Source organism: Leptodactylus fuscus, chromosome 10, assembly GCF_031893055.1.
Source record: "Leptodactylus fuscus isolate aLepFus1 chromosome 10, aLepFus1.hap2, whole genome shotgun sequence".
Lineage (NCBI taxonomy): Eukaryota > Metazoa > Chordata > Amphibia > Anura > Leptodactylidae > Leptodactylus > Leptodactylus fuscus.
In genome coordinates this window covers 37212816-37238509 of record NC_134274.1, presented here as the reverse complement: position 1 = coordinate 37238509, position 25694 = coordinate 37212816, and the positions used below count along the sequence as shown (strand labels likewise).

Here is a 25694-nt window from a genome sequence, read left to right as displayed (position 1 = left end):
GAATACCTGGCCTCCTATTCCAACCTCTAAATGCACACAGTGGAGGAGATTCATGAAGACTGGACTTATTGAACCCTTTGCTGGCCAAGTAGAGGTCAGATTATAAAGCCCCCATACACATTGAATGGTCAGCCGATTTTGCTAAAATTGTATTGATTGTTTGTATGGGTTGCTTAAGCCTTCCTGTTTTATAAGGATCCATTTTCATCTTGGGCTTTGTACATTTGGGGTAAAGTCAGCCACAGAGTTACAGGTATGATATGATATGATGTGATCATGGTGAACCAAAAGAAGCATGCATTGGGCTTTTCTTAATTTTTCTTACAGGTGAACAAAGCTAATATCCATTTTATGAGGAAACTAGTGCAGAATGGTCCAGAGGTTCATCCAGGGGCAAACTTCATCCAGCAGAGACATACCCAGATGAAGAGGTCAGCCTTACTTGTTTCAAAGCCTCAACTTCTCACCTTTAGGGTCCATTCACGCTCGTGGAAAAAGGAACCCATTGAAGTCAATGGGAGGCTTCTTTCCCCGCGGATTCTGATGCAAATTGCACATTAGAATCCACGCCAGAAAACTCCTTGTGAATGGACCCTTAGATGGTTTCTTACTGTCAGCAGCAGGAAGATTGTGTATAGCAATAATAATGATGAAATAGTGTTGATATATCCATTATCAGATGTCTATGTATCCATTTTATTATCAATGCTATGTATTTCCCTTACGAAAGTCTATAGTGTAAACCTTTACTGTTACAGGTTTCTTAAGTATGGTAACCGTGAAAAAATAGCTCAAGAGCTCAGATATGGCGACATAGTGGAGAGACATCTAATAGATGGAGACATCGTTCTTTTCAACCGACAGCCGTCCCTACACAAACTCAGCATCATGGCTCACATAGTGAGTAATTCAGTATAGGGACGTTCAATAGATGAAAGGTTAATTTTGCTTTTTTGGTTTATTTTTAGTCAGAACTAGGAGTGGCTTTAAAAGAAATGGGATCACACGTACCTCTCCCTTCTGCTAAATCCACTCTTGGCTTAGTCCAATCGCTGGGGGCCCAATTACAGTCCTAGCTGCCCCATAGAAGTGAATGGTCCATTGGTGCTCCATTCACAAGAAGGGATCCAATGATCGGCATTGAGCTGCAGTACCAAGCACAGATGCTATACAATGTACAACAGTGGGTTTGGCAAGGAGTGAAGAGGCTGCACAGCTCTTCCGAAAACTGAGGCCTCTTCAGGCAGCTGATCGGCGGTACTACTGTCTGTTTTCAATAACTTAGTCTTGGGGAAAATTCCTTTAAAGGGGTTCTTTCATTGAGAGAACTCATTTTTAACTAAATGCATACTTGCATAGCCTTTAGAAAGGCTATTCCACACATACCTTTTGTATATTAATCCCCTCAGGGTCGGTTCACATTAGCGTATGTATTCCGTCCGGGAAGAGTCTGCATAGATCCCCTGGACGGAATACAATCACAATTGCAAGCGCTATGCCGTGAAAGCACATAGACCCCATAGACTACAATGGGGTCCGTGTGCTTGCCGCGCACTGCCCGCACAAATCGTTTGTTATCTTTTATTGACTTAACATAAGTTGTAATTCTTGGATATCTTTCCTGTGTAGGCCAAAGTTAAGCCACATCGAACTTTTCGCTTTAATGAATGTGTCTGCACGCCGTACAATGCTGATTTTGATGGGGATGAAATGAACCTCCATCTCCCTCAGACAGAAGAAGCCAAGGCAGAAGCCTATGTGTTGATGGGGGTAAGTGCTTCCGACTGGAGCCTAAAAATGCATGTGTTATTAGTTTCCTTCATTTTCATTTTCAGTTTCATTTTCCTTTGTGTTATTAGTATAATACGATGGGGTTTTGCCATGTTTTCAGCTCTATCTACAGGATAAGCATCTGCCTTGTGAGGGCCCCATTGGTGGGACCATGTCTGGTTATGAAAATGAATGTCCCTTGTTCTCCTTTGTGAATCAGCCAAAGGTCACACATACATACAAAGGTCATACATACTGCTTCCACATTTAAAGAGGACCTTTCACCATATCCGGGCACAGGCAGTTCTATATACTGCCAGAAAGCTGACAGTGCGCTGAATTCAGCGCACTGTCGGCTTTCCCGATCTGTGCCCGGTGTGAAGAGCTTACGGCCCGGTACCGTAGCTCTTCTATGGTCAGAAGGGCGTTTCTGACCATTAGCCAGAGACGTCCTTCTGCCTCGCGGCGCCAATCGCGCTGTGCTGTGGAGCGGGGAGGAACGCCCCCTCCCTCTGCTCGCACAGCTTGTCCGTAGACTAGCATTATCAGGAGAGGGAGGGGGCGTTCCTCCCCGCTCCACAGCACAACGCGATTGGCGCCGCGAGGCAGAAGGACGTCTCTGGCTAATGGTCAGAAACGCCCTTCTGACTGTAAAGCGCTACGGTACCGGGACCGATAGCGCTTTACACCGGGCACGGATCGGGAAAGCCGACAGTGCGCTGAATTCAGCGCACTGTCAGCTTTCTGGCAGTATATAACACTGCCTGTGCCCAGATATGGTGAAAGGTCCTCTTTAACTCTGTGACTGCTGAAAATAAGACGTATACAGCACCATGCTGTCTTCTCCAGTCGCATAGAGTGGCAATATATTAGCTTCATGTGTTGAGGTTCCCCCTTCTCTTGATGGGGATTTTAGGAATACACTTGTACATTGTTGTGTACTTATATTTTTGGATGGTAAACATGGTTTCAATTTATCACACGTTTCAGTTTCTCTTTAATGTCTTGTTCAGATGTGACAATATATGTGGAATGGCCATATCGTACCATATCTTCATTGAGTAGATCGCGCCTAATAGATCACTTGATATTGCAATATTTGGTTATCTTAATGCGGTTTCCCTCTTATGGTATTTTATGGAATACTCACAGTCTAACGTGATTTTCAGACAAAGGCTAACTTGGTAACACCACGTAATGGGGAGCCGCTGATCGCTGCTATTCAAGACTTTCTTACAGGTATGTTGCCTCTAGTCTATCCTTTGCTTTCTTTATGATTGAGAAGTTGTTGTAGGCCGAGCCTGTTTTCTTGTGTATCTTGTAGTGTTAGTGTTGATAATAAGAGTAATGTTCTCTTTTTCCAGCTGCGTACCTCCTCACTCTCAAGGACACGTTTTTTGACCGTTCCAAAGCTTGTCAGATTATCGCCTCTATCTTAGTTGGTAAAGATGAGAAGATTAAAGTCCGGCTGCCCCATCCAGCAATCTTAAAGGTATTCGTATTCATGTTCCAGCTCAAGTAAGTACATTTAAAGTTGCACCATGCTGACACCCATCCTACTCCAGAGAGCCTTCCTTCAAAATCCTATCTTTACGGCTTGTCCATGTAGACTTCAAAGCCCACTGTGACCAAACCCACCCCAGCCATTCCCCACTCTTCCTTGGGTGGGGCAGTCGTCTGCTGTTCTTCAAAGAATCTTGCCTTGGCTGCTTCAATGACACCTAGTTGTGAGGAATGGGGTTGATATAAGATGAAGTTCTTATCATGTGCTCCCCCATGTTGGTCCTCCTCTCTTTTACTTCCAAGCCATCTGTGCCCTCCTTCTTCTCTAAGGTGGCATGCCCCAAGGATTTAGTTTTGAAGTCAGACCCTGTGGAGGTTGAAGCTGCCCCCTCCATGGAAATGTGTCCCCAGTCTATTAACGAAAGAGAAATTTTGCAGTAAGTACAAGAAGAAAATCTAATTTATTGTGGGTTTTGATTCTACTTTTTCACTCCCATAGCCAGTGACTTTGTGGACCGGAAAGCAAATCTTCAGCATAATCCTACAACCGAGTTTGGACAATCCTGTCCGTGCCAATTTGCGTACAAAGGGGAAACAGTACTGTGGGAAAGGAGAGGATCTGTGCCATAATGATTCTTGTAAGTTTTGTTTTTATGGTATTTTTATCTTTGATTGGCTTGGCTTTATTCAGAAGTTAATGGAGAGAGTCACCTCTATGGAGACCTGTGTTCTGGACATGGTTGCAGATCCCAAATTCTGATACCTGGCATCCCTACCGATCTGCTGTTCTCATACACGGATAACGGAGCAGGAAGCAGACAGCTCTGTTCTGTATGTATGTGGTGGAAGTAAGTCACTGCAGCTTGGATCCTATCCAAATGTATTGGAGCTGATCTGCAGTCCCTGATCTCACCCACTACATAGAGAGCAGAGCTATCTGCTTCCTGCTCCATTATCAGTGGCTGATCGGTGGCGGTGTAGAGTGTCAGATCTTCACCGATCTGGTATTGGTGGCCTATCCTTAAGATAATTCATAAATCTTGTTAACCCGTAAAACCCCTTTAAACTAACATCTTGCCCAATGTTAAAGGAATCTCCAAGTAAATGTAAAGTGAATAAAATAAGTTGTGTTTCTCCTTGCATAGTTGTGACCATTCAGAACAGTGATTTGATGTGCGGTAGCATGGACAAGGGTACTCTGGGTTCTGGCTCAAAGAATAATATTTTCTACATCCTCCTGAGAGACTGGGGACAAGTTGAGGCTGCCGATGCTATGTCACGCCTGGCAAGACTGGCACCGGTATATCTGTGTAAGTGAAGGCTTCTGCCATTGCATTTTTGGTCTTGCAATTGTTTATCCAGATAGAATGTTTGTTTTTTTTCATAAAATTTAATGTGATATCAACCTGAACTGAATAATTTTCCTCTTGCATTGTGTCTGGATCAGCAAACAGAGGTTTCTCTATTGGCATTGGAGATGTCACTCCTGGACAAGGTCTGCTGAAGGCCAAACAGGATCTCTTAGATGCCGGGTACAAGAAGTGCGATGAGTACATTGAAGCTCTGAATACTGGAAAGTTACAACAGCAGCCTGGATGTAGTGCTGAAGAGACCTTGGAGGTAGGTCCGATGTTCAGGTCTTCTCTTCATCTCTGTGTTTGGTGAAACTTTAGACATTTAATTTTTCACTAATTAACATACAATTAAACCCCGGCAAACAGTCCAGGCTTATTCCTTATGTAACTTGTAAGATACTTTTGTATGATCTTAAGACCTTAAAGATTTGGTTCATATTTAGGTGCTTGGCTCATGACAGAGAATCCATACCTAAGTAAATCATACTAAGGGACTGTGAAGGATAGTTTGAGGTGAACATCCAACTCTGATTCCGCTTCATTTTCCGTTCCTCACAGTGGAATAATGAAGCAGAGTATTGGATTTTTTTAAATGTAGATTGTGAGTCCCATATAGGGCTCACAATACACATTTTTCCCTATCAGTATGTCTTTTGGACAATGGGAGGAAATCCACGTAAACGCATGGAGAACATACAAACTCCTTGCAGATGTTGCCCTTGGCAGGGTTTAAACCCAGGACTCCAGCGCTGCAAGGCCAACCACTAAGCCACCATGTGGCCCCATCACAGTATTGGATTTCTTCCATGGGCTAGGCCTAGATGAATGGACCTTATTTATTGTTTCAGCGTTTTGCTGCAATTTTTGCCTCACATTGAATATGTTGCAATGTATAATCTGCCTCTGATTTTGAGGCGGGATCTGCTTTAAAATCTGCAGCTAAATTCTCCATGTGAACGAGCTTTGACTCTTAAAATTCAGGCAATCAGGGGCTGTTAGAGCTCGTTCACACGGGGCAAGAGGGGGCAGATTTTGGCGCTGAATCCACGTCAGAACCCTCCCCTCTCACAATAGAGATCTATGCAGACCGCTAGCTTACTTTTTCTGTGAGCAGTACGTTGCCGCTCACAGAAAAGAGAAGCGAGCTGCCCTTTCTTCAGGCGGATTCAGCCCCGGCGTCCGCATCACGGCAGCACCCTGTGGACTAGGCCTATTTATTTGGGCCTACTCCGGAGCGGGAAGCCGCGACTGTTGGAAGTCGCGGCAGGTACATTTTGGTCCTATTCTGACGTGGCTTCCCGCATCACAATCAGGACCAAAATCCGCCTAACCGTGCCCCGTATGAACTAGCCCTTAGATGTACGGAGTGCGGTTGGACTTATAGGGGGAGCAGTGTGCTGGTCAGAGTGGCTACAGATGTGTCCCTATTCTCTGCCACATGGACATGTCTTGTTCATTTGATTCTGTTGCATCCAACTCCTCTATATTACAGTACACTATATACCTGTATCATGTTTGATCAGGAGTGTTGTTCCCTGTTCCGGTCAGTCTCTCTATCATGCGCTTAAATACATATCTTGGCCCCAGCTCATAATAATTGGAATCCATATATCCTTTCTCATATCACCGTTCATAACTTTGTAGTCTTTTTCTTTTCTCATCTTGTTTTGTTGCACAAGGCTTTGATCTTGCGCGAGTTGTCAGTGATCAGAGACCACGCTGGTAGTGCCTGCCTGAGAGAGCTCGACAAGAGCAACAGCCCCCTTATCATGGCTTTGTGCGGCTCCAAAGGTAAATACAGAATGAAAACCTGCTCTAAAAATAATATTGTATACAAGTCTCATAGGTCTCCATGTTTCAAGCTTGTGAGGTTTTGATTGTTACAATTGTCTATCAGTAAATTTGACGTGGACTTTAAGGCTACCTAGAAAGGTAGAACATGTTAGTTGTGTACCAGTCCTTGTGACCTTTTACCTTTTTACTTAGGTTCTTTTATTAACATCTCCCAGATGATCGCCTGTGTGGGCCAGCAGGCTATCAGCGGCTCCCGGGTTCCTGACGGCTTTGAGAACCGATCGCTACCCCATTTTGAGAAACACTCAAAGGTAAGTTTCATAGAAACAAAGTTGAATAAAGGACCAGATCTATCAAGTCCAAACTATAAACCTACCATGTTGATCCACAGGAAAGTAACCCATCCCCATGAGGAATCTGGTAATCGTGTTAAATATCTGGATCAATGTTCCATATCCAGAAATCTAGTACCTACAATATTTAAAGGGATCCTATCATTCAGAAATATTATTTTTTTTTTTTTGTCCCTAACCCGTTGAAATAGCCTTAAGAAAGGCTATCCTTCTCCTACCTTTCGTTGTCTTCTTCGCGCCACCGTAGTTATCTCATTTGCATACACAAGAAACATGGCCGCTTACACAGTAAGTGGCCATTTTCTTGTGGCCTGTGGGCATGCGCAGTCGGCTCTGCCCGAGGCCTAGAAGTTTCAAAGCCTGCGCCGGAAGAGGATGTTCCAGAATAAGATGGAGGGGGCGCTGGAGAGTTCTCTGACAGCATTGGGGACGTCACTAGTGCTGGTTGAGCACTGGGGCTCGCCCCCAGTGCTGCGAGAGAACTCATTTGCATACTGACGAAAACCGGTATTTCGGGCGAACTGCGGCGCGGAGAAGATAACAAAAGGTAGGAGACGAATAGCTTTTCTTAAGGCTATTCCGACGTGTTAGAAACAAAAAATAACTTCTGAATGATAGGATCCCTTTAACATGTTTACACTCAGGAAAAGTCTGCAGGTCCCTCTTGAACTAGCTATAGCACCCTGTGGTTGAGCGTTTCATAGTCTCAGTGCTGTTACAGTAAAGAATCCTCATCAGTGACAATGATAAAACCTTCTTTCTTTTAGGGCTCGTTCACATGGGGCAAGAGGGGCTGGATTTTGGCGCTGAATCCACGTCATGATCCACCCCCTTACAATAGAGGTGTGTGCAGACCGCTAGCTTACTTTTTTCCGCCTGTGGTATGTTGCCGCTCATGGAAAAAAGAAGTGAGCTGTCCTTTCTTCAGGCGGATTCTCGCGGCAGCACCCTCCGGACTAGGCCCATTTATTTGGGCCTGCTCCGGAGCGGGAAGCCGCAACAGTCGCGGCAGGCGCATTTTGTACCTTTTTTTTTTTTTTTTTTTTTTTTAAAAACTCGTTTTATTGAAAATTATATATCAAAGCAAATAGTACAATCAGGAAAAGTATGTTCACAAAAGAGCATAAATACAGGAAAAATCCCAACTTAACAGAGATATGCCACATTGCCTTCCCACCTCGGCCCAAACCCACCCTCCACATCAAAAATTCAGTAACTGGTAAAGTATCACAACGTCAGTTATCACTTGTCATATTGATACATGGACCTACCCGGCAGACGTCACCCCTCAAGACAAAGGCGTCCAGCGCTGAACGCATTGAGGGAGCAGAGTATTGGGTTGCGGAGGAATTATACCACGCTCCCCATACCCTTATCAAATTTCTGAGGACAGCCTCTCCCCTTATATATAATTCGGTTAAATGGAAGGATCAAATTGATCAACTTCTGCCATTGAGATACTGACGGAGACCGTGGGGCCATCCATCATAAGGCAATGGCCTTCCTGGCGTAAAATAGACATTCTCGAAGAAAAACTCAAGTATGATGCTGCCACTCCTCCTCCTCCTCCTCCAGGACGCCAAATAGGTAGACTTCAGGAGAAAGTGGGACTCAGAACATCCACCAAGAGGTCCACCACCCCCTTCCAGAACATTTGTAGAATTGGACATCTCCACACCATGTGCCAAAAATCTGCGTGAGGACACGGACACCTAAGGCAATTCGGGCTAGGCAAGCGCCCATCTTATGTAAACGGGCTGGGGTCAAGTAACACTGATGTAAGATGAAAATTTGAATCCGTTTATTATTAGCCAAGGGTGAGACTTGTAGAGGAGATTCCAAAATTTCCTGAAATGTCTCATCCGTTAGTTCCGGAATATTGGTGCGCCAACGCATCAGAGCTGGGACCTCAGCTAAAGACACCTTCATATGGATCAGATGTTCGTAAAGAATGGAAATAAGGCCCCCAGGACCCTGAGACCCTGGCACACCAATTAGCGGGTATTCCGAGATGGCACACGGCTGGTCAGGGAATAATGATGAAAGGGCATGACGTATTTGGAGAAACCTGAAGATTTGATGGGAAGTAGCTAGGGATGTGAAGGTAGCAAACACCCCTTGTGTGTTCAAATCCGCTAGGGAGGACACACCATATCGGGACCAGGACCGGGCATCGGGTAACTCAAATAAGTCGGACAAACCAGGATTGTCCAATTAAGGGGTCTCCGCAGGGGTATCAAAATAAGAAGACTCCTTCCGGGCCTGCTTCCAGACCTGTGCCGCCAAAACGTGAATAGGCAAAAGCCTACCTCTGAATAGCTCAGACTGTTCCAACACTGGCCACAGGATACACAAGTCCAGGTGGTTTTCCAGATGTGCCTCGGGACCCCGGAGCTGGCCTCTGGGGTCCTGAGGCAAAAGGCAACTGGCGCTGGAATGGTTAAGCATCGAGCCATTTAGGCCAGTGATTGTGCCCTTGAAAAATGACATATGCTTGTCAAAACGCATTGTGCCTACCGATTCCAATAAAGGAGACTGCCTTAATTGCTGGGGTGAGCGCTGTGATCCTTACCTGTTCCTCGGGTTGGTCCTTGTTCTGCTGGTTTTGTCCTATTTTGACACTGTTTCCCGTGGCTTCCCACCATTCCGTGCCCCGTGTGAACGGGGCCTTAGACTTGCACGCTGCCCCCTTATGATGGTTACAGATCTAGGTCTACAAATATATGAATGGACAGTACATAGATCATTCATTATTACATGATATTGTATATCAATCTGCTAAATCATTGAAATATTACAATGCTTCTTAATACGTCTTCACAGCTACCTGCAGCCAAAGGATTTGTGGCAAACAGCTTCTATTCTGGACTGACTCCCACAGAATTCTTTTTCCACACCATGGCTGGACGTGAAGGTCTGGTAGACACTGCTGTGAAGACGGCGGAGACCGGTTATATGCAGGTATGTAGTAACACGTTCTATTACAGAATGTCTTGTTCTAGCAAAATAAGTGTTTTAAATGGATTGAGAAAGAGGAGAAGGAGGCCCAGAATGGGTTAATAAGATGGGCTTTAACCTCTTAAAGGGATCCTATCATTAAAACACAATATTTTGTGACTAACACATGAAAATGGCCGCTTACTTACGGTGAACAACTCCTCTAACACCATTGATTTCTAATTTGCAGAGGCGACTTGTGAAATCACTTGAAGATCTCTGCTCTCAGTATGACTTGACGGTCCGGAGCTCTACTGGTGATATTATTCAGTTCATATATGGAGGAGATGGCTTGGACCCTGCTGCTATGGAAGGAAAGGATGAACCTCTTGAATTTAAGAGAGTCTTGGACAATGTAAAGGTGATGGAGATTGATTTATTTTTAACCAAGTCTTGATTTTGTCTTTTCCAGCTTATAAAATAAACCACTTAAATAAATCTTAAAGTAAAGAAAAACTTTGCAAATAATCTAGATAAAATTCCGTAGCATTTCTTGCGCTCAGCTCCTGCATTTACCTCCACGTAAGAAAAACTTTAAGAAGAGTCCCTGTTTGTTTTTGGTTTACTTTTACACTAGCATTATCTGTGACTTCGTCCATGCCCCCCCCCCCTCCAGCACGGCCCCGGCCCCACCGACCTCGGCACCCCTGGACTCCCCCTTCCCCTCCCCGGCACGCGCTGCCGCGCCCATGTCCGTACTCTGCCGTAGCGCCCCCGGCACCGCCACTCCCGGCCGCAGGTGACAACGGGCCCCCGCTGGTTCAAGACACAGAACCCAACCCACCTCCCTACAGGCCCACCCCTGAACAACCACTCCCACTCCCCCTCCCTGTACCCTCAAACCCACTTTCCCCCAACCTCCGCACCGTCAAAGCCCCTACCCCTTGCACCCACAACCCCCATCCCGAACCCGCTACAGCACGTCCCAGCAGTGCCACACACACCAGCCTAGGCTGCACCTGATTTTCAGGCCAGGCACTGGCCGAACAGCACCTTGCCAGGCTTACTCACCGATGAGGGGGTGGCGTGCAGCGCGTTGCGCGGCCGCAACATCAGCTAGTTTGTGCGGTTCTTTCCCCATCGTCTGTTCCTCCAGCCATGAAGTTAGCAGTCACGTGCGGATTTCTGCCGAACGGGAGATGTCGGGGCCGCAACATAAGCCGGCACCATTCAACCGGCCAGCATGCCAGCGTCGCTCCGGACCTGCGACCGGCCGCTATGTTCTCCGGCGCTCCCTCGGTCACTCGTGTTGCCCACGCAATGCCGACAACCTATCGGGCCGTGCTGCTTCCCCTGTTGCCTGCCTTCAGACTGCCGTGAACCAATAGGAGGCCCGCTGAAAGACCGGCAATGACGTCATCTCAGGTCCTGCAGCCGGAGGCAGCTGTTGCCGGTTGTGGTCGTGATTTGGGTTGAGTGTGGGACCTAAGAAGTAGCCTATGTCTCGGGAAATATCTAGACATGTGTGAAGTCTCACCCAAATGTGTTCATCCGTTTGGCTGTGATTGAAGAACAAACATCCAAACACACAAACTTATTAGTAGGATTATAGTCAATGGAAATTGACTGTATACGTTATTCTTCTACCTTTGATGTCGATAGTTTTCATCCTATGGCCAATAACAGCAAGGGATTGTAATTTTGTTAGTGTGAACATAGCCTTACTCTCTTGTACTTTTTATTTCCTAGTGACCTATTTCTTTTCACAGGCAGTGTTTTCCTGTCCGGATGAACCAGCCTTAAGTAAAAATGAACTTGTTCTGACTACAGAGTCCGTATTGAAGAAATCTGAATTTTTATCTTGTCAAGATTCTTATTTGCAGGTAATGAATATGCGGTGTCTGAGATCTAGAAATTTACCAACTTTCTACATTCTTAATACGTGTTTTAATGTTGAATTCCCTTTAATTAGCGAGTCTTAATGGGAGCAATAGTAGCAATAGCCATTGGTCTACTCCCTTGTCATTAACATTGGCCGTGGCATCATCGCTCAACCACTCGAGCTTCGGCATTGTCAACACACCCTTAGACATAATCTTTAGGATTTTAGTTTTAAACCATCTTCTCTAGCTTCTCAACACTATCACTGGTTTCATAGGGATTTTGGACATAGTAAATTCTTTTTGACATATTCTTACACATTATAAGAAAGCTGCAGAATTTTCTCATTGTGCAACGTTTAAAGGGATCCTATCATTAAAACGCAATTTTTTTGTTCCTAACACGTAGGAATAGTCTTAAGAAAGGCTATTCTTCTCCTACCTTTAGATGTCTTCTCCACGCCGCCGTTCAGTAGAAATCCCGGTTTTCGTCGATATGCAAATGAGTTCTCTCGCAACTCTGGGGGCGGGCCCCAGCGCTCAAACAGCACTGGAGGCGTCCCCAATGCTGTGAGAGAAATCTCCAGCACCGCCTCCATCTTCATCAGGAACGGCTTCTCTTCGAGTCTTCTTCCTTCGCTGGCTTCAAATTTCTAGGCCTCGGGCAACTGACTGCGCATGCCTGCCGGCCACAAGAAAATGGCCGCTTACAATACTGTGTAAGCGGCCATTTTCTGGTGACCGGCAGGCATGCACAGTCGGCTGCGAGAGAACTCATTTCCATACAGACAAAAACCTGGATTTCTACAGAACAGCTGCGCAGAGAAGACATCTAAAAGGTAGGAAGAATAGCCTTTCTTAAGGCTATTCCTACATGTTAGTCACAAAAAATTTAGTTTTAATGATAGGATCCCTTTAAGATAAAACTGCAGAAAACTCCTAAGCACTAAAGTTTGACATTTTACGTATAAAGTTCCAATTTCCTTTTTACCTCTTTTTGATCCATGCCTCTGTTTGCAGTCCCTCACAGATACAGGGTTCAGACACTATTATGAGGTAACTGAGGCATGGGAAGATGTTTCTGCTGTGTGCAAATGTTTGTCTACACTGTGTGTGTTTTCTGTTGCTTCCTGATAGCCTGCCTGTTACAGACTTGTCACCAGGTCTATATTGCCTATCTGAAGACTGTATAAACTAGCAAAAGTGACCCAGCATTTTACCACTTTCTTGTACTTTTCATAAATTTGCTATTCATGTCCTGGAGCTGAAACAGGAGTCGAAGCTGTAGGGTCACTATGTGCTACCAATTGACAGCTTTCTCCCTACACACACAGCATAGGGAGAAAGCTGTCAATGAGCACAGAAGTCGCCGGCCATTCATGAGTTCTGGAACGGAGTGCACAGTTGACGCTGCAGCAGGTAACTGTTGACTGTAAAGTGTCACACTGCTGCAAATGATGCTTCTATTCCTATTTATACTGTCCTCCTACACAGCAACATAAACCTGGTGACAGATTCTCTTTAACCCATGCAAATTGTTTCAAGTAATATCACTTTGTGCTTATATGACATATTTTTAAATTTTTTTCACTGTAATGATACCATGCTTGGAGAGAGCACAATGTTATTAATGTATCTAACCTTCTAAGGCTTGGTTCACATATGCTGATGCGGACCCTTACGGACGGAACACAAGCGCTGTGCAGTTCAAGCGCACGTGCTCCATAGACTATAATGCGCTCCATGTGCTTGAGCTGCACAGCGCTTGCAGTTGCGCTTGTGTTCCGTCCGTAGGGACGGAACACATCAGTATATGTGAATCAGGCATAAAATGCAGGATGGAGCAAATGAATTTTACGTTGACCTTTGATGTTTTTGCATGTCTTAAGTGTGTATGGAGCCTGCATTGAAGTGCACAGGCTCCGTATAACTGCATATGATGCTTGTGTACAGAACTGTATTACCACCCGCCTTTCCCCCCCAGTTTGGGAGGCATTACAGGCAGGGCCTCCTGTACCTCCTAATATTGTGCTTGTTTTATTCAGGTCATATATATACGTATACAGAAAACCAAAGTACATCCTCTTTGAAAGTTACAGTGTTATGTATCAGGACAGAAAAAAATCAGGTCCTTTTAGATGGTCTTAAACATGAGCTAACTACAGCCTTGGATGAAAAAACATACATGATACAAAGTAACAGAATTATTAAATAAATTGTCTGGCATAAATTGAAAATTAATCCACCCCGCCTAACTTCAAATTGGCTTAATAAAAAAAAAAAAATATATATTTACCTTTTATACTTGGGACAGGCACGTGACCGGCGCAGGCACATTTTCTAATGATCCGGTGACGTTCCGTTTCCCCATTTCCGGAACTGAAGCATCACCTATACTTGCCCCTCCCTCCAAGTCCTGGGCACGATGGTCTTGACTATCAGGTTCTCCCTTTGGCTCAGTTCCACCCGAGCCCTTGTAATTGGCGTTTATGGGCCGCTGGGACTATTCTGTGTCCAGCTCGTCCACCCGTCTCTCTTGCCTTACCGGGTTTGTTGGGTCTCCTCTCCAGGACTCTCTCGGGGGGGGAATTCCTTCTACCCCTCCTTTCGCAGGTTATCCCTCCAACGCTAGTCTTCTGGCTGGGGAACTGTCTTCGGTACCTTGACCGCTCAGAGCCTGTGGTCCACAGCAGAGTCCTCCTCCAGCTCTACCTCTGGAACTGGGGGCCATCTTCCTAGTCCTGTCTTATTGAACCTCTCTACTCCAAGGGTGTCCGGTCAGAGGCGACATCTTTTCATTCTCCTAGTCACCAGGTCTATACCCATGGTGCTGTGTTCCCCATTGAGTACAAAAAAAACCCCATTATTGCTTAGCATACCAAGGTGGGTTGGGGGGGGGGGTTGAGCGCTAATAGCCCAATACTATTATGGTAACAATTATTCAGTGTCAAGGTTCTCACCTCATAAATTATTTTATTAATGGAAACCTATGTCTGTATATAGTGGAACAGACATTGCTGCCCGCTCTCCATACACTTCTGGAGATCCATGGTATTATACATGCAACACCAACAATGGCGCTCACTCACAGAAGATATTATATGGTGGTCGCCTGCAATGCAGAATAATATTGGATTTCCTACTGAGTGTAGGCAAGGAGAGTGCTGTGCAGATTGTATGCCCAGGCGTGATCTATTTCTTTCTTGCTTTCTTATCTTATTTTATTTCTTACAGGAAATTAGGAAGTTTGTGAAGGACATTTCAGAACGCATCAAGAAGACCAGAGATAAATATGGCATCAATGACAATGGCACCACAGAGGTAACTCCAACTCCAGTATGGGGGAAAGACTTGGCTGTATACCAATCAGTGCGAAAAGCTGGATTAGACACGCTCTATATGACTGCATATCATTGAAGATGTGTTTACTGTGTCAGGGATAGAAATAAACTTGGAAGTACCAAAACCAGTCTCTTCTGTGTCCCCTCTTTAGAGTAGGGCTTAAAAGCCAAGTGACCAGCAACACACGGGGCTCGGAATGGCGGATTTTGGTCCTGAGTCTCACACGGGAAGCTGCGTCAAAATAGGACCAAAATGCGCATGCGGATTCCGACAGTCGTGGCTTCCTCCGGAGCACGCTCAAATGAATGGGGCTAGTCCGGAGGGTGCTGTCGCTGTGCTGTCGAATCCGCCTAAAGAAAGGGCAGTTCGCTTCTTTTTTCCGTGAGCGGCATGTTGCTAAGCTAGCGGTCTACATAGACCGCTTCTTTTTTCCGTGAGCGGCATGTTGCTAAGCTAGCGGTCTACATAGACCTCCATTGTGAGGGGGGTGGATTATGATGTGGATTCAGCGCCAAAATCCGCCCCCTCTTGCCCCTTGTGAATGGGGCTGTAGACTGGCTGCTAGGGGACCTTTTGTCTCTCTTGTAACTGACCTAGGTTAGTGGTGGCTTATTATATAGCTTGTTGATATCTTTGTTATACTAGTGGTTAACTGGAAATGAGCAGTAAGTAGGAGGAGTTACATTATTTTGGAGAATACTGCGCCTATATGGGTTTTCTTTAAATTCAGGAGCACATACACATTGTACAGTTATTGAGAAAGAGGCCTAATATTTTGCCTTCGTAATAAGAACTTTAGGCCCCTTTCATGGGAAGAAACCCATTGTGCACAGTGTTGAGTACTTTTGATGAGCCCGACAAATAGTCAATGGGGGCGGGGAGGGGAGTTTCTGCTATTATTTTACTTTTATTCTTTTCATGTTGTAATTTGTTGTTCTATGCACAGCCGCGTGTTTTGTACCAACTGGACAGGATTACCCCAACTCAGCTGGAAAAATTTTTGGAGACCTGTCGTGATAAGTATATGAGGTATGATATAATGCCAGTAATAATGATAATAACTTTATTTATATAGCGCCAACATATTCCACAGCACTTTACAAATCAGATGAAGAGACAATGTGAGTCATTACAATGTGGGAAAGAAATAAACATATCAAACAATATGAGTGAGGGCCCTGCTCACAAGAGCTTATATTCTATTAGGAAATAGGGAGACGCAAGTAGTTTGATACAATGGCAATATTTGCTTGCTGCTAGGGGCTAACAGGGGTTAATGCTCGCTACTAGGGGCTACTGCTCGTTCCCTAGAGGCTATTAGGGGTTAATGCTCATTGCTAGGGGCTACTGCTTGTTGCCTAAGGGCTATTAGGGATTAATGCTCATTGTTAGGGGCTACTGCTCGTTGCCTAGGGGCTATTAGGGGTTAATGCTCATTGCTAGGGGCTACTTCTCGTTGCCTAAGGGCTATTGGGGGTTAATGCTCGTTGCTAGGGGCTACTGCTTATTGCCTAGGGGCTATTAGGAGTTAATGCTTGTTTCCTAGGGATAATGCTCATTGTATAGGGGCTAGACCTAGGCCCCAGGGTCTACCGGGCACTTATGCTCATTGCTTAGGGGTTTCTATACTTACCAGTAGCGATGTCAGTGAAGTTCTCCTTCGTCCGCTTCAGAACTCTCCCTGGATCGCTCTTCCGGGTCTTCTTTGCAGTCCGGTGAAGAGAGGAGTGCGTGATCTCGTGAGATCACGCTGCTGAAGCTGCTGTGACACTGTCCTCTGCTAATTGGACAGTGTCAGAATGACATCGCTGCCCCCTTCACTGTCAGTAACGCCCTTCTGACAGTGAAGGGCTTCATTAACATACAGGGCGCCAGAAATAACAGAGCTCAGAACTCCGCAACCAGGGGGGCTAGAGAGAAAATTCAAAGTGCCCCAGAGTCTGTTCAGCAGCGCCTATAACATAGTACAGAAAACTGCACAGGCTTGGGGTGGTGAAAGGTCCTCTTTAAGCTAATGGTTTAGAGATGAAGACTGAGCACTTGGCTGCTTTTGCAATGGCCTAGCACACTGTCATCACTTTCTGAAGGTATAGTTGGGGTTACTGTGGGTGCCGTCTTCCCCTGTTTAGCCATTTCGATCCCATGGTTGCTGTTGACCATGCCATTTGAGGGATGTGGTACATCCTTAATATGCAGCTGGTGTTATAACATTTACAGCATTAACTACGTTGCACTAGTGTGAAAAGAAGAATGCTTTAGCGTTAATTTCTGAAATACAGCTGTGTTTTTCATTTCCTCCATCATCTCCTCCCCAGAGCTCAGATGGAGCCAGGTTCAGCAGTGGGAGCCCTATGTGCTCAAAGCATTGGGGAACCAGGAACACAGATGACTCTGAAAACGTTCCATTTTGCTGGAGTGGCCTCCATGAATATCACCTTGGGTGTGCCTCGTATCAAGGAAATCATCAATGCTTCAAAGAACATCAGGTTTGCGATGAGTTTATTATAAGATGATACTTGTGGCAAGTTGTATTACTGTAAAGTGACTATTAGCGTATATGCCAAGTGTGTAACCGGTACATGTTGTACTACTTGTATATCTTTACAGTACTCCAATAATAACTGCCCACCTGGATAGAGATGATGATTCTGACTTTGCCCGTCTAGTAAAAGGCAGAATTGAGAAGACCCTGTTAGGTGAGGTAAGAAAAGTACATTTTTGTAAGTAAGAAATCTAGTTCCTTCTATTGCGGGAGTCTCTACAATGCTTAAGCAGATGGTAACTGTATCATCTTATGGTGTGCCCTTTTAATAGTATTTGTCAACCACTTGAGGCTTAGACTCCATGGTACGTCCAACAGCAAAAAAGCATCGCGGGAAAAACCGTGGCGGCAACACATCGCGGTTCTTCCCGCAGCGCTTTACACAGAAAGTTTGCAGATTTTTCCTCCCCGGACTCTCTGTTACAATTATACCTATGGGGAAATCACCAGCATCTCCGTAGGTATAATTGACATGCTGCGGGTCTGCACCACGGTTTTTTATGCCGCAAAGTGGCATAAAAATTCACTAGAATCCCACCCACTTTACCCTTACTGTAAAAAACAGCGATTTTTCCTGTGTTGTTTTCGCTGTGGGCAAATTGCGGCATTTAAGTCCCATGGGGCCCCGGCCTAAAAGAGGATTTACATGCATACTAGCATTTGCCCGCGACTTCGTCCACGTGTTGGTGTTTGCGGTGACTGGGGGCCCGCGCGCATGTCCCCTCCCGTGGGCCCCCTCATGCATGGCCCCTCTACCGCACGCCCCTACCTCCCCCAAATCCCCCATCCCGTGCAGCCCCCTCCTCCCACGTGCAAAAGCAGGTTCGCTCCAATGCACACTTTCTCTTAGACTCCATGTCCTGCAGCTGCCACCAGCCGAAGCGGTACAGCAGGCTGAACGGATGTTGCCGACATCCGCGCAAGTTCCTCCCTTCCCCGGCAGAGTCCGAACACTTCTGTATCCTGTCGTACTCGCACACACATCACACTCAGTACACTTTGAACACCGCCACAGCAAGGCTGCACGCCTGGTATTCTCCGGACCTTCGAGTAGACGCCGTTTTCTCCTGCTCGCAGACTCTCCATAGCGCCGCCCACACAATGCCGTGATCCAATCAGAGAAAGGCAGAAGTACCTGTGATGATGTCATCTCGGGTCCTTTAGCCTTGCGTGAACATGAATCTGGTGTTAGTGGTGGTGAGGTCTAGGCATTTACCGGCACAATACATAGCCTATGTTTCATTCCAGGTTCCAATGTGCGAAATGTCAGCCAAATCCTTGTAGGCGTTTTTGCGTGATTGAGGAACAATAATAATAATTTATAATAATATAATATTAGTAGGATAGGATGCAGCCTGAAGACCCTGACTGTAGCTTTAAGTGAAATGTAACCGAACATATAGGCAAATATAATGGGCCAAGTATCCACGTAACACCAGACGTGCGGCTGCGCAGACTCTGGCTTCCATTGATCTAAACACATAGAAAATCCGCTGGGTATATAAACATCTACATCTCTTCCACCGGTGCTCTGTGGCGGCCTCGGTGCATGCTCATTTGTGTAATGTGATCTATTTCTTGACATTTCTATACAGATATCGGAGTACATAGAAGAAGTGTTTCTTCCTGATGATTGTTTCTTACTGGTGAAACTATCACTAGAGCGTATACGGTTGCTGAGGCTTGAGGTGAGCTCATCTATATACTCTCTATGGCTAGTCAATGCTTTTTACTGAACATCTTAACATAACAGTGGCTATTTGTCAGGTAAATGCGGAGACCGTGAGATACTCCATCTGCATGTCTAAGCTACGAGTGAAGCCCGGTGATATTGCAGTTCATGGTGAGGCTGTGCTTTGTGTTACACCAAGAGAGAACAACAAAAGCTCAATGTACTATGTCTTACAGTCGCTTAAAGAGGAACTCCCAAAGGTTGGTACTGAGCCTTGTATGTTTTACTGTATGCATCTGTGATGGCTTATCATTTACATTAGCCATTAGGTTGGGACTTGCACAAGTCTCCTGTTGCACCAACTAAGATTGCCATTTCGCCCTGCAGCACTTACACTACTGCAAGTGACGCTGCAAAACCAATGACAATACTACATAAGAAACCTGTACCATAACTTTTTTTGAATGATTTTAGTGTAGGATCATGAGAAGCTTTACTCTGGTTTGTGCCACAACTTCCAAGTGCCCTCCGCTCCACAACCCTCCTCTCTATTCTGATATACCTGTGGACATTTATAGAACTGTTGGAGAAAGCCAAGCTTATTCACTTACTGTTTTCCTTGCTCGACCCCATATACTCCTGATCAGTGAGGGTTGCAGTGGATAGGAAATAATTTTACACTGTAAATTAACTTAGAGACCTACCAACGCTTTACATTTTTGGCATAATCGGATTCTTGGGGCACTACCATTCCTGGGGTGCTGTTCCTATAAATGCATCATATGCTTACTGAGAAGCATATAATAGTGTGTGTGTGTACTGAGGAGCGTATAATACGGTGTGTGGGGCGTACTGAGGAGCATATAATACGGTGTGGGTGTACTGAGGAGTATATAATATGGTGTGGGTGTACTGAGGAGCATATAACACAGTGTGGGTGTACTGAAGAGCAGATAATACTGTGTGGGAGGGGGCGTTCTGAGGAGCATACAACACTGTGGGGGGGGGGCCTGCTGTGGAGCATATAATACTGTGGGGGGCTCTACTGTGGAGCATATACCTTTTTTTTTTTTTTTTTGTTTTTTTTTTTTTTTTTTGTTTTTTTTTTTTTGTTTAACTATATTTCGGCCCTCCAGTGGTTTGAGGGACAGTGAACTGGCCCCCTGTTTGAAAAGTTTGAGGACCCCTGCTGTATGGCGATGAATCAGTTGTCCGCATACAGTAGCTCTGATCCATTTACATACAGTGAAGTTACTATTAGTGATTGAGAATGAACACTCCCGGGAAGGCCCTTTCCCAGTTATAACCCCTTCTGTTTGTCCATCTTAAAGAGTTTTAAACTTTTGGAGGACCAGAACACACATTTTTCTATTGTCTTCCATTTTGACCTATTTAGGTGGTGGTGCAGGGCATTCCTGAAGTGGCACGTGCTGTCATACACATCGATGAGCAAAGTGGCAAGGAGAAGTATAAACTCTTGGTGGAAGGGGATAATCTGCGTGCTGTCATGGCTACCCATGGAGTGAAAGGCTCACATACCACCTCAAACAACACCTATGAGGTATGTTCCTAGTATTGTAGGTCCTATAGTCCTTATTAAACAAAGTTGTGAGGCTGAATGCATCTGCCTAAATTTCCTCTACCGCTCTGGTGCTGTTGGTGCCTCTGCTTTTAAAGACGCCCACCAGTCTCTATATAGAGGGCTCAGGCCATTATACTTCCATAATGATGTGATTCTGTATTTATGTCCCTACACCCTGAAAAATGACATCAGTTTCTTCTTTAATCAGGTGGAGAAGACTATCGGTATTGAAGCCGCTCGCTCCACCATTATCAACGAGATCCAGTACACAATGGTCAACCATGGGATGAGTATTGACCGGCGACATGTAATGCTTCTTGCAGACCTCATGACTTATAAGGTGAAGTTTAGTCTCCAGACAGCTTATATTACTTAGATTACCATTCGGGCTAATATTCGTTTTCTACGTGTTCTTCCCTTTTGTCACAGGGAGAGGTGCTCGGTATTACACGATTCGGTCTGGCAAAGATGAAAGAGAGTGTCCTTATGTTGGCTTCCTTTGAAAAGACCGCTGACCACCTATTTGATGCCGCCTATTTTGGTCAAAAAGATTCAGTCTGTGGTGAGTGCAGATGATGAAACCTCGACCGGTTGCTACACTGAAGCAGTGCAGTATAGAGAAGAGCCTTGTCAGCCCATATACAGATCATAGCATTCCTGCCCCATCCTTCTAGCACCTGCACCCTCAGTAATGATAACTTAAAGGGATTCTACCATTAAACTACCTTTTTGTCTAATGAACACGTCGGAATAGCCTTAAGAAAGGCTATTCGTCTCCTACCTTTAGACGTGGTCTCCACCGCGCTGTTCCGTAGAAATACCGGTTTTAACCGGTATGCAAATGAGGGCGGGCCCCAGCGCTGAAACACCGATGAGCGCGTCCCCATTGCTGCCCAGAGCTCTTTCCTGCACCGCCTCCTTCTTCTGCAGCAACTCCGCCTCTTCTGGCTTCTCTTGCTCTTGTAGTTCGACACAGGAGCATAGAGAGGCCACCCCAAAATGGCCGCCGGCCAGCTCCTGTATTGAACTACAAGAGCGGCTACCCCAAAATGGCCGCCGGCCCAGCTCCTGTATTGAACTGCAAGAGCAGCTACCAAAAAATGGCCGCCGGCCAGCAGCCATTTTTGGGTAGCCGCTCTTGCAGTTCAATACAGGAGCCGGCCGGCGGCCATTTTGGGGTGGCCTCTCTATGCTCCTGTATACCGGTTCTCATTTGCATACCGGTTAAAACCGGTATTTCTACGGAACGGCGCGGCGGAGACCACGTCTAAAGGTAGGAGACGAATAGCCTTTCTTAAGGCTATTCCAACGTGGTAATTAGAAAAAAACGTAGTTTAATGGTAGAATCCCTTTAAAGGGATCCTATCATCAAAATGCAATATTTTTTTTTATCACTAACACGTTGGAATAGCCTTAAGAAAGGCTATTCTTCTCCTACCTTTAGATCCCGATTTTCTTCGATATGGAAATGAGTTCTCTCGCAGCACTGGGGCGGTTCCCAGCGCTCAAACAGCACTGGGGGTGTCCAATGCTGCGAGAGAACTCTCCAGCGACGCCTCCATCTTCTTCTTGAATGGCCTCGTCGCACTTCTTCCGGCCTTGACTTGAAACTTCTACGCATGCGCAGAGCTGACTGCACATGCCCTCCTGGTGTAAGCGGCCATTTTCTTGTGGCCACTTACCCCAGCTTACTGTGTAAGCATCCACAAGAAAATGGCCATTTACATCAGGTGGGCATGCATAGTCGGCTCTGCTCAATGGCAGAGCCATTCTGTGCCCCCAGTGAAGAGCTATTGGTGCCGGTACCGTAGCTCTTCACCATCAGAAGGGCGTTTCTGACAGTCATTCAGGAACGCCCTTCCTCACAGTAGCGTCTATTACGCTGTACTGTCTGCTTTCTAGCGGTATATAACACTGCATGTGCCCCAGGAGGTGAAAGGTCGTCTTTAAGAACAGGTTAACAGTTAAACTGTGTACAGTTGGAGTGGAATATTCAATAGAAAATAGATATATTGTAACATGTGAGCATTAGGCTTTGGTGTCATCTTTGTGTCTTTCGATTGTACCGTGAAAGGTCTCTAAAGGTTGCGATCAGTGTAACAGCTTCAGCTGTCAAAATTCAGTGTGAGATTGTTCTATGCATAGACCTAGATATTGTAAGTGTGAAAACCTTGTCCTCACACTCTCACTTCTTTCCCAGGAGTGTCAGAATGCATAATAATGGGCATCCCTATGAATATTGGCACCGGGCTCTTTAAGCTTCTGCATAGAGCAGACAAGGATCCTAATCCACCTAAGCGGCCGCTCATCTTCGACAACAAAGAATTTCACCTACCCGTTGCTAGTACGTAGCCGGGAATCTTCCATTTGCATCTGTTTCCTTTACTTTGACTATGAATTGCGTTGCTCTAGATGGGGGGAAATAAGTTGGAGATGGAAAAGCTATTCAGGGAGTAGAAATGATTGACCGTAGATCCTTGGAAATTGGTTGTGTGTACAGCTACCTATACTGGAAGAAGAAAATGAATGAAAGTGATACCTCTTTGAGACAACCACTGCATATTGCATCATAAAGTGGTCCTCTAGAGGTGCGGTCCTTTCATTTACAATGGCCAGTGTGTAGGATGGAACTGAAAATGTATTACATAGATTGGGATCCTCTATAGGAGAGGTTTCACTGTATATAAGGTATGTATTTAAAAAAAAAAGTGCTGTAATGAAATGTATATATAATATACTGTAAGCAGATTGATTGTGTTGCTATTTCCAAAGATGTAGTTACATTATCACTGTGCTTTAGGAGTAGTTGTCATGTCAGATTTCCTCTTGTAAATGAATAGTATAGCTGAATACAAGAAACGTTATTATATACACTTTCAGAGGAAAATACTTCTCTCCTCCCATCTGCACTGAAAACAGACTGCGTTATATAGAAGTCTATGTAGACGGTGCAGGGAGGAGGAATAAATGGAAAAGAAACAAATAGTTTGCACATTGAAATACCAGATTTCTACTTCCCCGGAGGTTTATTCACATTTATACTGCCAGTCCTGTAGAAATAAACCTTTACAGTGTGGTGTCCTATCCTTTGCTGGACTCTTACTTGGTCTCCCCCTCTCCATAGATTTCTATGTAATCTGATCAGCCTGTGAGTCTACAGAGTAGGGACTCTTACTTGGCCTTCCCCCTCTCCATAGATTTCTATGTAATCTGATCAGCCTGTGAGTCTATAGAGTAGACAGGATTTTCTGGAAGTCGAGCAGTTTAGAAGATTGACAAATAATATAAATGAATTTTCCTCTGATACTGTATATTACAACTATTTATTTATGGAAAAAATTGAAATGGCATCTGCTCTTTTATGACTTATGCTAAGGAAAATTCCTTGCTAAATACAATTAAGTGCAGCAGGTTTAAGTACTCGCCTCTCCAAAAATCAGTTGCATCTTAGGCTGTCTTTAAATGATAACATATAAATTCTATGCACCATTTTCTGACTAAGATCATGTTGTATTCATCAGAAACTTGGTGCCAGTCTAGTATGCTGTCGTCTTTTCTTTCTTTTTTTTTTTTTTCCTCCTCCCCCCCCCCCCACCCCAAAGTGGTGAGAGAAGTGAAAACTGAAACTGACCCCGAAGATGTCTCTGACCACTTGTTATATTCCATATAATGTGTACAGTTGTGGATTGTACCATATGACAACGGACACATTCTAGAATATTTATTTTGATAATTTAGTTCAGCGGAAAGTATTGCACTCGGCACACGTCTTGGGCACTTCAAGGATTCTGGATTTTACAGGAAGCAATTAAAAGGAGTCTGTCAGTAACTAATCCTGCAGACGCTACAGACAGCTGTGTAAAGAGAACCTTGTTATTATATAAAATATCTAAATATTTATTATAAATAGACATGTATAAAATAATGTTTTTAGGACAAAAAGTTATGTAAAAGAAATAAATAAAAAAATACTAGTAGTTTTCTTCATCCGGCCAATGCAAATGTCCCAGGTCTCTGCATTAAGCTCTGCTCGATATATTTTTGTAGCGTCCTACCTAGCATAGTATTAGGCCTAGTTCACACGGGCACAGAATAGCATATTTTGGTACAGATTTTGACGCGGGAAGCCGCGTCAAAATTGGGACCAAAGTACGCCTGCCGCAACTGTCAGTCACAGCTTCCCGCTCTGGAGTAGGCCCAAAATTAATGGGTCTAGTCGAGAGGGTGCTGCCGCGAGGTGCGGAATCCGCCTGAAGAAAGGGCAGCTCACTTCTTTTTTCTGTGAGCGGCATTAAGTAAGCTAGCGGTCTTCACAGACCACCATTGTGAGAGGGCGGATTATGACGTAGATTCCGTGCCCAAAATCCGCCCCCTCTGTCCCCGTGTGAACGGGCCCTTATATGGTCAACGCTGCTGACAGACTCCCTTTTACTCACTGTGATGCCAACAGAGGACTTGATAGTGGCAAAGCCTAATAAAGATGTTTGTTAAACTGACAGGCACAAACTGTTTGATTTTGGTTTTATGCTTTTCTTTTGTCTTCTTTGGATGGAATAACACCTGCCTTTTTGGATGGGTATGAAATACACCCTGCAATCTATGTAAATAAAGAATGAAATAAAGTGTTTTTGCTGAACCATTTGTGTGTGTAGCAATACAGTATCCAGTAAGTCCCAGTAGCAGGAGGTCAGTTCATTGTGTGCCCTTTGTGCGTATACGTGTGTGTACATATCCCCAACCTCAGAAGCTGCAGAGAGGTGACTGCACATACATGGTCCGTCTGTATTGCCAGGCATCCTCCTATCCTATCCTATCTTTCCTATACTAATACTATACTTACTTACTATACTACTACTACTACTACACTACTAAACTAATAATATTATCAATAATAATAATATATAATATAATTATTAATATAATTATTAATAATAATATAACATATATAAATTAATAATATAATT

At 44.8% G+C, this 25694-nt stretch overlaps 1 protein-coding gene across 2 annotated transcripts in view; it reads left to right on the top strand.

Moving 5' to 3' along the window:
* The window catches only part of POLR3A (RNA polymerase III subunit A), a 32184-nt gene extending 6901 nt beyond the window's left edge, over window positions 1–25283 (top strand). Inside the window, exons 9-32 of one of the 2 annotated variants that reach the window (XM_075257899.1) lie at window positions 328–431; window positions 759–900; window positions 1630–1770; window positions 2940–3009; window positions 3135–3262; window positions 3773–3911; window positions 4419–4583; window positions 4721–4893; window positions 6308–6419; window positions 6615–6733; window positions 9599–9736; window positions 9963–10133; window positions 11482–11595; window positions 12613–12648; window positions 14827–14913; window positions 15881–15963; window positions 17250–17420; window positions 17542–17635; window positions 19072–19164; window positions 19244–19408; window positions 20545–20709; window positions 20939–21070; window positions 21160–21292; window positions 22931–25283. In XM_075257899.1, the coding sequence (XP_075114000.1) occupies window positions 328–431; window positions 759–900; window positions 1630–1770; window positions 2940–3009; window positions 3135–3262; window positions 3773–3911; window positions 4419–4583; window positions 4721–4893; window positions 6308–6419; window positions 6615–6733; window positions 9599–9736; window positions 9963–10133; window positions 11482–11595; window positions 12613–12648; window positions 14827–14913; window positions 15881–15963; window positions 17250–17420; window positions 17542–17635; window positions 19072–19164; window positions 19244–19408; window positions 20545–20709; window positions 20939–21070; window positions 21160–21292; window positions 22931–23082 (3027 nt within the window). In that variant the 3' untranslated portion in view covers window positions 23083–25283. The remainder of the gene's footprint in view (window positions 1–327; window positions 432–758; window positions 901–1629; window positions 1771–2939; window positions 3010–3134; window positions 3263–3772; window positions 3912–4418; window positions 4584–4720; window positions 4894–6307; window positions 6420–6614; window positions 6734–9598; window positions 9737–9962; window positions 10134–11481; window positions 11596–12612; window positions 12649–14826; window positions 14914–15880; window positions 15964–17249; window positions 17421–17541; window positions 17636–19071; window positions 19165–19243; window positions 19409–20544; window positions 20710–20938; window positions 21071–21159; window positions 21293–22930) is intronic. The other variant, XM_075257900.1, reaches the window with a different exon arrangement.
* Window positions 25284–25694: the final 411 nt, after the last annotated feature.